We start from the raw sequence: 12,540 nt of genomic DNA, 5'->3' as shown, positions 1-12,540 counted from the left end.
AGTCTATGGCCTTGGGACCCAGCAAGGGAGCTAGACACTGGGGCTTTTCCGCAGAGTCCCCCTGATTCAAATTGCCAGCCTGCTCAAAGGCAGTGTTAGGTGGGCATCCACATTCCCCCCACTCCTTAACCAGGGGAACTAATTTAGTGTTGAGATTCCCTGCAGAACTGGCACCCTGGGGTGTATCCCCACTCACACCGGGGGGGGGGTCCACTATGCCTCTCCACTCCACCATCGCCAGTTCACGCCGCTGCTGCGTCTCCTGCAGCTCTTTCTTGGGCTCTCACTGTCCTCTTGCTCTCTTGGACTCAGCTCCAATCCTGTCCATCTCCAATCCCCCGATGGGGAACCTGATCATGAAGACCCCCATCTGGTCAGGAACAGGACTCTTGGGGATGCCTGGCTACCACTCCAGCTGCTCCCAGATCCTGCTATAGCCCCATTTGGGGTCAGGAATCTGCTCCTTAGGGCGGTCACCCTCCTACAGCTGCACAATTAACTGTGCTTTGGGGAACTTTCCAATGCGCAACCCTCTCTTTCTGCACAGGGTTACAATGTCCTTCTTAAGGAGACGGTGATAGGCCCTCACTCCGCTCTTCCCAAGTTGTTGTGGACTCACAGGCCTGTGTGCTCTCAGCTCCCCATGGTTTCCAGGGAGAACCCCTCGTGTGCCAGCCCTTCTCGAGGTCACTACCTCTTTGCCAGGGTCGAGTTGCAGACTCCTCTGCCCCGGGTCTGCTCGCTGCAATCCCCAGGGGAACCCTGTTACTGCAAAAGTCCTTCTCTCTCCCAGGGCCAAGCCGCAGGCTCCTCCACCCCTGAGACTGCTCACCGCAGTCCCCAGGGGGACCCCATTACTGCACAGTCCCTCTCGCTGTCACACACTCCCAGGGGTTAACCGCCCCCCGAAACTGCTCCTCTCTGAGCCTTCAGCACGCCTGGTCCTCGTCAATCCCCCTTCGTTTTACTGCTTCCCAGTCACTTACTGCAGAAAGCACCATCCACGGGGTGCACTACATCCCACCGCTGCCATGAAGCCAGTCAGGACTTTGGGGAAGTCTACCCTCTGTGAGCAGACTGTCTGCAGGGCAAAAAGCTCACACAGCTTCCACCTTCCTAGGTCTGACCTAGGAGCATTCAGCATCCTCTGCCCCTCCATGCACTTCCCACAGCGAGTCCGCCCAGGTGGGGTCCTGGGGAAGCCAGAGAGTCCTGCCCCCCAACTCCACAGTCAGACGTGACTCTCAACCAGACATAATCACAGGTTTCACAGAGGGTTTATTAGATGACAGGAACATGGTCTAACACAGAGCTTGTAGGTATAGAGAACAGGAGCCCTCAGCCGGGTCCATTTTGGGGGGCAGTGAGCCAGACAACCCCGTCTGCACTTCACTCCATGTCCCCAGCCAGCCCCAAACTGAAACTCTCTCCAGCCCCCCCCCCTGGGCTTTGTCCCTTTCCCGGGCCAGGAGGGCACCAGATTCCTTTGTTCTCCAACCCCTTTAGCTCTCACCTTGCAGGGGGGAAGGGCCCAGGTCATCAGTTGCCAGGGGACAGAGTGTTGGCCAGTTATGTACACTGACCCTTTGCTCTGCAACAATTACACCCCCTTATCCCACCACCTAGAGATTTAATAAATTAATAGGGGAAACTGAGGCACACACACAGAATTCAGAGGAAACATTAAGAACAGTCCCACTTCATCAGTCAGCCTGCCACTCTTGCCCCCAAGTCACCTGCACTCCCATCTCTGCCCCCCCACCTCCAAAGCCCTCTTCTGACAGCTCCTCTTGCAGGTCCGAGCCCTTCTGCCCTGGAAAGGAAGCTGGGCTCTGGGGTGTGGGAGGGGGCAGGCTGTTTCAGCCCCAGGAGTGAGGGGGTGGCCAAGGGAGGGGTGGGGGCTGTGAATGGAAGTGGGCAGGGAAGCGGGGGTTTCTCTCTGGGGATCACTAGGCTCCCTTCCCACCCACTTAGCTTTGGTTGAACTGGAATATTTTGGTTGCTTTATTGGCTTGTCCACTCATCCCACCTGACTGTTTATGGGCAGAAGGGACAGGGCAGCATTTCCTGCTGTCTCCTCCCCAACCACAGGCCAGGCGTTCCATACCCTTGGGGTGTGATGATGGCTGTGGGCCACAGCCCCTCCTGGGTGTGGAGGGTGGGGTGGGCTCCAGGGCAGCAGACCGGCTTCATGTCTTCCCTGGGGCAGCAGGGTTTGGGTTTGGGGCTCTAGCTGCAATATTCCTGCGTCAGGAGCTGGGGAGCCCAGTAACCTGCATCGGTAGCTCAGGGGCCCAGGCACCTGAGGCTCCGGCTGGCACCGTGCCCTTGACTGTGTCTGGAGGGTTTCCAGGAGTCTGCCTAGCCCCATGCCAGGGCCCGTCCAGGGCTCCCTGGCCCCTACCTTCAAAAAAGAACTAGATAAGTTCCCGGAGGACAGGTTCATCAATGGCTATTAGCTAGGATGGGCAGGGAGGGTGTCCCTGGCCTCTGTTTGCCAGATGCTGGGAATGGGCGACAGGGAAAGGATCACTAGATGATCACCTGTTCTGTTCATACCCTCTGGGGCACCTGGCATTGGCCACTGTCAGTAGATAGTATACTGGGCTGGATGGACCTTTGGTCTGACCCAGTCTGGCCGCTCTTATGTACCTGGGGTGGTGCTGCCTGGCCCTGTGCCCTGGGCCTAGCCCCACTGTCAGTTCTTTACATAACTATTCACTTTTATTGCCTTGTTTTCTGGCGTTTCTGTGTTTGCCCAGTGCCTTGCCCAGCCCGTCCCATGAGTTTCAGCTTCTCTCAGGCTGGGCCCCTGGATCCACACCTCTGCACACAGCCGGAGGGAGGAGGGCAGTGGCAGGTGGTTTCTCCCCGTCACACGTGGTGAGCCAGTAAGAAATGGCACTAAAGGGCAGCTCCGGCATAGGCCCCGATCCCCAGCAAGAGCCCCTGAGAACTCCAGCTGCCCTGCAGAACGAGAGCTCAGGACTGGCACAGCCCCACCCAGCTCCATCCCAGGGCCAGGGCAGCCACTGCTCCCACCCTTCCCCAGGGACTGGCCTGTGAGCCAGCGGTGTCCAGTACCAGGAACAGGGCTGGATCAACGCCTACGCACACTAGACATGTGCCTGGGGCCCACACATTGGGGGAGGGATTTGGGGGCCGACAAACAGCCACATGGTGCGCTCTATGACCTAGGAAATTTGAGTGGAGGTGCGACACCCCCCAGCTATGATGAACAGCAACAGGCCTTGCAGCCGGGCCCAGGGCAGCCACAGCACGGCCAGCCCAGCTGCAGGGAGTGCGCTGTCTGGTGCTGTGCTGTTATGTATCACTGGGTAGGGCCCCTCCGTGAGTTTTGCCTAGGACCCCAATGGGTTAATCCAGCCCTGGCCAGGAAGTCTGGCTACCAGCTGTCACCTTCCCTGTGTGTCTGTCCCTGCCCTCTCCCACGACACTGCCCGTGCCCGTCACAGGAACAAGCAGCGCTGCCCAAGCAGGCCCACGCCCCCAGGCCACGGAAAGGTGTCTCAGCGTATGAGCATCGAAACAACTGGGTACTGGGCAGCCCTTGAAGAGCCCTCCTGGAGACGCTGGGCTCAGGAAGATCAATGCACTAGCCCAGGTTAAAGCAAGGGGCAGCTGGGTCTGTTCTGGCCCCTCATGATGGTTTTATGGCCCCTGCCTCCTTTGGTGACATTGCAGGTTATGTGTCGCTGCCATGAAACCCCATTTACTGCAGTTCAGTCCCACTGAAATACCAGACAGAGCGCTGGTGCTGATGAGAGGATTCTGGATAACACCCGGGGGAATTCTGGGTACTGCCAACGTGCTGCCCCTCCAGATTCTGGGTTCTGCCAGGGTTCTTGGTCACACCAAGGCCAGTCTCAGAGCCAGACTTTTCTTTGAGTCCATTTTACACCTGCCCAGCCATTTCCTTGGTGTGTTTTTGCTGCCCTACTGCTCTCACCTGGCTGGAGGGGAGGAATTTGCAGGGGCTGAGCTCCCCTTTGTCGGAGCAGGAGAGGGCACCGGGTACCTTGGCCCTAGATGGCAGGATGACTTGCTGGGCTGTGAGCTGTGTGCTGGGCGGTGCTGGCTCTGAGGGATGCTGGTCCCACAGCCCCCTGCACATGGACCGTGGTACTGATTCTCCTGCCCTGCGGGCAGCGTTGCCAAAGCAGAGGTCCAAGAGGTGCAGAAGAAAACCAAGCTAGAGCCTGACTCATCACAGATCCCTTTATTGTGCATCCCTATAAATACAGACCTACCCAAGGACGCTGTGACTCCCCCTCCTCCATCACAGCAGGGCAGCCATCATAGAACTGCGTGGTTACAAGTACAAAACCAGAGCCCCAGGTCAGCAGTGCAGGCCAACGCAACCCCTGGGGAGTCCCTGCCCCACTCCCTGCACTGCCCAGGCTGGTTGGCTTGGCGGAGGGATATATGGGGCAGCCCCTTTTCCCTCCCTTATGGAGCAGAGGAGGAATTTGCCCCATTAGTGCTCGCCCCACGTGGCCCAATCACAGGGGTGGAGGGGCAGTCACCCCTCCCCAATTGTGCATCCAACCCCCTCCCCCCATTGCAGCAAACCCCTGCCCTGCCCCCTGGAGTCCAGCTGCAGGAAGCACACGGCGATGCTGGGAGCTCTGCTCCAGCCGGTCCTCGGGGTGGCGCCCCTAGAAATTCCCCTAGTTGCCAGCGGCGATCTGGGAGGAAGCAGAGGGGATGGGGTTAGAGCCAGGTTGGGCCAATCCACCGTTACCTGGCAACAGGACCCCAACCAGGCAACCACCACGTACCCCTGTCGACATGGAAACCGGGGCTCTGGGGCTGGGGAGGGGCTCACTGGGCCGAGCCCTGGCAAACAGACCCCAGTCACATTCGATCCCGGCCACCCCGTCCCTGGCAGCAGGGAGAGACCTCAGGGACCGCGCCAGCTCTGCCGCCCCACGGCAGCATGGGGGGCACGTGATGGGGCCAGGGCCAAGTCATCCCTCCCATTTAGGGCTTGGTACGCTGGTACCCTGGGGCTCTGGGGCTGACCTGGTACCCTGCTGGGCCTAGGGTTGCCAACTTTCTAATCACACAAAAGCTAACGGCCTTGCCCTGTCCCCTTCTCCGAGGCCCTGTCCCTGCTCACTCCATGCCCCCTCTGTCGCTCGCTCTCCCCGACCCTCACTCACTCATTTTTACCAGGCTGGGGCAGGGGGTTGGGGTACAGAGGGCGTGAGGGCTCCAGCTGGGGGGTGCGGTTCCAGGGTGGGGCCAGAAATGAGGGCTTCAGGGTGTGGGAGGGGGTTTCAGGCTGGGATGGAGTCGAGGGGTTGGGAGTGTGGGAGGGGGCTCCGGGCTGGGGTACGGGGTTGGGGTGTGGCAGGAGGTGCCTAGGAGCTGAGGGGTGTGTCACTGCTTCCGGGGAGCTGCGTGGAGCCGGGCAGGGATCCTGCCCACCCCGCTGTACTGCCAACTGCCCTTTAATGGACCCGTCAGCAGTGCTGACCAGAACCGCCCGTGTCCCTTTTCGACCAGGCATAAAACTGGATATGCCTGGCCACCCTCGCTGGGCCTGGGCCTGGCCTGGCTCAGGCCATTGACCAGCAGAGTGACCCCGTGCCCTGACAGCCCCCCCGGTCTCTGGCCAGCGTCCGTCAGGGCAGGCGTCCCCCAGCCGGGAGCCTCCCGCCAGGCGTGAGAGTGACACTAACCCCCCTCCCGGGGCCGCCCGGGATCCATGGGCAGGGGGCAGGGGGCAGGGGGCAGCCAAGCCGCCCCGGGCCAGGGGCCCAGCCAGCGCTGCCAAGGAGGCCACTTGTAGAGAGCCTTGTCTCAGAGCCAGGCATCAACCCACCTCCACGCCCCACCCTGCCTGCCCCACCGCCTCGCTCTGCGACCCCCCACCCCCCTCTGCGACCCCACCCCCTCCCTGCCTGCCCCACCGCCTCCCTCTGCAACCCCCCACCCCCCCGGCCTGTCCCATCGCCTCCCTCTGCGACCCCACCCCCCTCCCCGCCTGCCCCACCGCCTCGCTCTGCGACCCCACCCCCTCCCCGCCTGCCCCACCGCCTCGCTCTGCGACCCCACCCCCCTCCCCGCCTGCCCCACCGCCTCCCTCTGCGACCCCCCACCCCCCGCCTGCCCCACCGCCTCCCTCTGCGACCCCCCACCCCCTCCCTGCCTGCCCCACCGCCTCCCTCTGCGACCCCACCCCCCTCCCTGCCTGCCCCACCGCCTCGCTCTGCGACCCCACCCCCCCGCCTGCCCCACCGCCTCGCTCTGCGACCCCACCCCCCCGCCTGCCCCACCGCCTCGCTCTGCGACCCCACCCCCCTCCCTGCCTGCCCCACCGCCTCGCTCTGCGACCCCACCCCCCCGCCTCTGCCCACCGCCTCGCTCTGCGACCCCACCCCCTCCTGCCTGCCCCACCGCCTCGCTCTGCGACCCACCCCCCCCCGCCTGCCCCACCGCCTCGCTCTGCGACCCCACTCCCTCCCTGCCTGCCCCCCCGCCTCGCTCTGCGACCCACCCCTCCCTGCCTGCCCGCCGCTCGCTCTGCGACCCCACCCCCTCCCGCTGCCCCTGCCTCCCTCTGTGACCCCACACTCTCCCCGCCTGCCCCACCGCCTCGCTCTGTGACCCCCCACCCCCCCACCTGCCCCATTGCCTCCCTCTGCGACCCCCCACCCCCCGCCTGCCCCACCGCCTCCCTCTGCGACCCCCCACCCCCCGTCTGCCCCACCGCCTCCCTCTGCGACCCCACCCCCTCCCTGCCTGCCCCACCGCCTCCCTCTGCGACCCCACCCCCTCCCCGCCTGCCCAATCGCCTCCCTCTGTGACCCTCCACCCTCCCCGCCTGCCCCACCGCCTCCCTCTGTGACCCCCCACCCTCCCTGCCTGCCCCACCACCTCCCTCTGTGACCCCCCACCCTCCCTGCCTGCCCCACCACCTCCCTCTGTGACCCTCACCCCCTCCCTGCCTGCCCCAGCACCTCGCTCTGCGACCCCACCCCGCTCCCTGCCTGCCCCATCGCCTCCCTCTGCGACCCCACCCCCCTCTCTGCCTGCCCCACCGCCTCCCTCTGTGACCCACCCCCCCGCCTCACAACCTCGCTCTGCGACCCCACCCCCTTCCCTGCCTGCCCCATAACCTCGCTCCCACATTGCATCACCCCAGCACATCCCCCCTGATGAGCTGTATAGTGCAGCAGGGCCCCGTGCTCTCATTCCTGGCTCTGGGACTTTCTGTGCTCTTGACCCTCCCCCTTGGCTCTCTCATGGGGTGTGCATTGAGTGGGACACAGTTAGGACCATGGGAAGCACCATGCCACCATCGCACACTAGCCCCCCCTCCGCCCTCCCCGGGTTTGTGTTCTTCTCTCTGGTGAAATTTTCTGGGATGAGCTGACAAACCCCCATCTCCGCCCAAAACTTCCCTTCAGTGATCAATGTGTGTGGTGGGGCGTCTGTCATCAGTGTCAGGCACTGGCACACCCAGCGTGTGCCTGGCAGGGCTGCCATGTACTGGGGACCAGCGTCCAGGGGTGCACCCAGGCAGTGTACAGGGGACAGGTATTGGGGCACACGCTGGGCGAGGGGGCATCCCAGGGCAGGACCAGGCCCTATTGCTTACGTCACTGTAGGGGTTCTGCTTCTTGCTGGGGGCGCTGAAGCGCCCGTGGGTGTGGTAGGTGGGGTACTCGCTCCTGGGCTGGTACGAGGTATGTGAGCTGAGCAGATCCAGCTTCCCACGGCTCCTCCTGTGGTATGAGCAGACGATCTAGAGAGATGGGAGGAGGCTAGTGAGCAGAGGGGGATGCAAAGGGGATGGTGGGTGTGACACCCTGGCACCCCAAAATTCAGCACTGTCATGTAATTAGGCTTGAACAAAGTGTGCCTTGTGAGGTGTCATTCTAAAAGTCTTGATCTGCTTGACAGTAATATCTCATTGGATTGTGTGTGTTATCATCGTGAGTGAAGTTATGAAGTTTGGCTATGTGTGTGTTACTGGAACGAACATGTTGTAAGGGTGAAAACACCCCCAAGCAGCCTTTCAGGTACAACAGTAAAAAGGCCAAACAATGTTAATGGCTCATGGAGGAAATACACACAGGCACCAGGGCTACCCCAGGGACTGTGGACAATAGAAATCTCTCAGAGACAGCACCACACAATGGGAACTGTTTGACCCAGGTCACAGCAAAAGAGCTTTCCAGCAAGTGGGGAGAAGATTTCAAAGGGGGGAAATGACATCATGAGGGGACCTCACTCTCCCTGCAACAACACACCTGGAAACACCTGAGGGGCAAGGACTGAACTGTGGGAAGTGATGGTCCCAGAATAGAGGGATTTCTAGCCTGTGTATGAAAACCTGGGAAACCCAAGCTGCAAAACAAAAGCAGCTTGTGCCTTAAGGATCGACCAGACTGTTTATCACCCAAGGAGAGAATTTGCTAATTCATACCCTACCTATCTAGTGTGGTAAACTCAGTTTGTGGTATTGTTTATTTACTAGGTAATCTGCTTTGATCTGTTTGTTATCACTTATAATCATGTAAAATCTATTTTTTGTAGTTCATAAACTGTTTTTTGTTTTGTCTAAAACCAGTGTGTGAGGAAATCATAACTTGGGGCAGAATCCAGTGTATATTCCTCTCCACATTGAGGGAGGGAGAAAATTTCATAAATTTACACTGTACAGTTCTCTTTGCAATGCAAGATGGAATAATTTTGGGTTTACACTCCAGAGCAGGGTGTGCACTTGAGTAGTTGGGTAGTTCTTTAGCTGAGCCTTCCCACTGATCTCAGCATCCGTGTGTGAAGCTGCAGCTGGGTATGTCCCTACCGGTGTGAATGCTGGTGAAAGAGCAAGCTTGGAGAGCTTAGCAACTTCTCACAGCAGCATAGTGTGAGAGGGAGCCCAGCTGGTGGGCCAGGCGGGTTCAGTGGTACCCCAGGTCCAGATGGCACCCTGAAGAGTGGGGGGGAACACATCTCAGTGGGGTCAGGAGGGCGAAGGAGAGAGGCTGGAGGGGCCGGAGGGATGGGCAGCGGGGGGCACTCACCACCAGGATGAAGAGGAGAATGCTCAGCACCAGCCCAATGCAGACCAGGACCAGCAGGGCGATGCCCCAGCTGGGCACCAGGGGTGCTGGCGCCGAGGGGGCCAGGGGAGAGCTGCCAGAGTTGGCTGAAACACAAGTAGGAGCAGTCAGGGGCTGGGGAGGACCTAGAGGTGAGGGGAGGGGAGGGGAAGGGGCCCAGGCCAGGGGACGCAGCTGGCCAGGCAGAAGAGCCAGGGACAGAGTCAGAGGCTGTCGGAAAGGAGCTGGCCCAGGGGTGCTGGGAAGAGGCTGAGTTGATGGCCGGGGGCCCAACCTCAGGGTCACCGAGGACGACTCTGAATGGGTGCGCTGCCAGGGGGCCCAGAAGCCCTCCCTCCCTGGGACAGATGCAGGCTGGGCTGGCAGGGCAGGCACCCTCCACAGACACGCCCCAAAGCAGCCCAGCCAGGGGGCTCTTCCTGGAGCTGGAGGAGCCCACAAGGGCAGACCCGTCTCCACAGAGCTCTGCACAAGGGCCAAGGACACCAGCTCCCCTCAGCCATGGGCTGAGCCCCCCCAGCACAGGAACCCCCAGACACGTGGCTGTGGCCACACTGTGGGGCCCGGCCAGAGCCTGCTCACCGCGGATATTGTCCAGCTGGAGCCCATCAAAGCTGTTACTGCCATCCAGTCTTTGTGTCAGCTGCTGCTCAATGTCAGTGGCGCTGATGCTGGTGTTGCTCACTCGGTACAGCAGGACGGACTCTGTCGCCACCGAGCCCTGGCTGCCGAGCGTGCCGGAGAGGGGGCGTTAACTGGGTCTGGCCCCGGCCCTTCCCACACCCCTGCACCAGCTCCCCCATTCCCACCCGTCCCTGCCCTGGCTCCTCCATTCCCACCTGCCCCTGACCCACCTCCCCCATTCCCACCTGCTCTGGCTCCCCCATTCCCACCTGCCCCTGCACTGGCCTCCCCACACCATCCATCTGCCCCACACCTGCCACCTGGCCCTCCACCGATTTCCCCATACTACCCACTGGGCCCTGCACAACCTGCCCCACCCACAACCCCCTTGAACCGTCCTCCTTATGCCCCCATCTGCCCCTGCCCCAGCACCTCCGCCCCCTCCCCAGGGCAGCACACCTGCCCAGCACGGCCTCAGGCAGCCAAAGCTCTGGGCTGCTCAGACGTGGCACCCCCAGAGTCACATGCTCACAGATTTAGCCTCTCTCTCCTCACCTTTCTCCCCCACCCCAGCCCAGGAGCAGCAGGCTGCCCCCTCCCCGCCTACAGCTGGGGCAGCCCCATGGCACACACTGTACCTGAAACGCAGATCAGTCAATCCCAGGTAGTTCTGCCCATTCGGGCACGTTGGGCAGCCATAGATCTTGCTGTACTGTCACAGACAGAGGGGAACAGGGTCACTGCCAGCTCCCCAGCCGGCTCGGGGAGGCAGGGAGCACCCAGCTTGGCCGATCTGCCCCGGCCCCTGCCAACCTTCCTTGCTCTGCTCTGTGCTCTTCACTGGGGTGCAGGGGCACGGGGTGTCTCCCCGGAGCTGGCTGGAGAGGGGCAGAGGGGCCCAGAGCCAAGTGCAGGGTCCCGGGGGGTTGATGTCTCCCCAGACAGGATTGAGGGTCTCTCCCTTCACTGCTCCAGGACAGGAGACTCTGGGGCTGAGGGCTCTGGTGCCCTGGGCTGGGCCTGCGGGTGGGGTGGGGGTATCTCCCGTCCTTGCTCCATGGGATCTCTGTGTGTGGAGCCCAAATGGCAGCAGCTACCAGAGGCCCGAAGGCTCATCACTTGGCAGCTCAATGTAGCTTCCCAGGAAGCCTCTAGCCTGGGGCTGGCAGCCACCCCCAGCTGGCAGGCAGGGGCAGGGTGCCGGGAGGGGAGGAAGGGCTGCTGTGCTCACCATGATCTGGATTTTGGAATATAACTCCTTGTAGTAACTGGTGCTGGGGTTGAGAAGGGAGTTGTTGAAGTTCCAGTTCACGATGTGGAAGGCGAGAAATAAATGGATCGGGGCTGGGGTCGTTATGAAGGTGCTGGGGGATGGGGTGGTCGTATTCCCGGAGTGAGGTGTGGTTGTGCTAGTGGGGGGCAGGGTGGTCGGATTGCTGGAGTGAGGGGTGCTTGTGCTGGTTGGGGGAGGGGTGGTCATGCTCCCGGGGGGCGGGGTGGTCAGATTGCTGGAGTGAGGGGTGGTTGTGCTGATGGGGGGTGGGGTGGTCTTGCTGGTGGGGGGCAGGGTGGTCAGATTGCTGGAGTGAGGGGTGCTTGTGCTGGCTGGGGGCGGGGTGGTCGTGCTCCCGGGGGGCGGCGTGGTCGCGTTGCTGGGGGGCGGGACGGTCGCGTTGCCGGGGGGCGGGACGGTCGTGCCAGTGCCGCCAATGGTGGTTGTGCTGGTGGGGGGCGGGGTGGTCGGGCTGGTGGGGGGCAGGGTGGTCAGATTGCTGGAGTGAGGGGTGGTTGTGCTGGTGGGGGGCGGGGTGGTCAGATTGCTGGAGAGAGGGGTGGTCGTGCTGGTGGGGGACGGGGTGGTCTTGCTGGTGGGGGGCAGGGTGGTCAGATTGCTGGAGTGAGGGGTGGTTGTGCTGGTGGGGGACGGGGTGGTCGTGCTGGCGGGGTGCGGGGTGGTCGGATTGCTGGAGTGAGGGGTGGTCGTGCTGATGGGGGGTGGGGTGGTCTTGCTGGTGGGGGGCAGGGTGGTCAGATTGCTGGAGTGAAGGGTGGTTGTGCTGGTGGGGGACGGGGTGGTCGTGCTGGCGGGGTGCGGGGTGGTCGGATTGCTGGAGTGAGGGGTGGCTGTGCTGGTGAGGGGCGGGGTGGTCGGATTCCTGGAGTGAGGGGTGGTCGTGTTCCTGGGGGGCGGGGTGGTCGGGCTGGTGGGGGGCAGGGTGGTCGGCTTGCTGGAGTGAGGGGTGGTTGTGCTGATGGGGGTTGGGGTGGTCATGCTGGTGGGGGGCAGGATGGTCGGATTGCTGGAGTGAGGGATGGTCGTGCTGGTGGGGGGCGGGGTGGTCGGATTGCTGGAGTGAGGGGTGGTCGTGTTCCTGGGGGGGCGGGATGGTCGGGCTGGTGGGGGGCAGGGTGGTCACCCTGCTGGAGTGAGGGGTGGTTGTGCTGATGGGGGGTGGGGTGGTCGTGCTGGTGGGTGGCGGGGTGGTCGGATTGCTGGAGTGAGGGGTGGTTGTGCTGGTGGGGGGCGGGGTGGTCGTGCGGGAGTGAGGGGTGGTTGTGCTGGTGGGGGGCGGGGTGGTCGGATTGCTGGAGTGAGGGGTGGTTGTGCTGGTGGGGGGTGGGGTGGTCGTGCTGGAGTGAGGGGTGGTTGTGCTGGTGGAGGGCGGGGTGGTCGGATTGCTGGAGTGAGGGGTGGTTGTGCTGGTGGGGGGCGGGGTGGTCGGATTGCTGGAGTGAGGGGTGGTTGTGCTGGTGGGGGGCGGGGTGGTTGTGCTGGAGTGAGGGGTGGTTGTGCTGGTGGGGGGTGGGGTGGTCG

The 12,540-nt window shown here is 62.6% G+C and overlaps 1 protein-coding gene across 1 annotated transcript; it reads right to left on the bottom strand.

Moving 5' to 3' along the window:
• Positions 1-4,569: 4,569 nt before the first annotated feature.
• Positions 4,570-11,226, bottom strand: LOC119847990 (mucin-1-like). Its single transcript, XM_038383305.2, has 6 exons — positions 10,957-11,226; positions 10,364-10,437; positions 9,684-9,826; positions 9,063-9,187; positions 7,631-7,777; positions 4,570-4,709 (listed from the first exon to the last, which is right to left on the bottom strand). The coding sequence occupies exons 1-6, from the start codon at positions 11,203-11,205 to the stop codon at positions 4,692-4,694; spliced, it is 756 nt and encodes a 251-aa protein (XP_038239233.1). The 5' UTR covers positions 11,206-11,226; the 3' UTR covers positions 4,570-4,691.
• Between the last annotated feature and the right edge of the window lie 1,314 nt (positions 11,227-12,540).

Source organism: Dermochelys coriacea, chromosome 24, assembly GCF_009764565.3.
Source record: "Dermochelys coriacea isolate rDerCor1 chromosome 24, rDerCor1.pri.v4, whole genome shotgun sequence".
Lineage (NCBI taxonomy): Eukaryota > Metazoa > Chordata > Testudines > Dermochelyidae > Dermochelys > Dermochelys coriacea.
The sequence above is the reverse complement of the archived record's forward strand: the minus strand, read 5'-3'. Positions and strand labels throughout refer to the sequence as shown.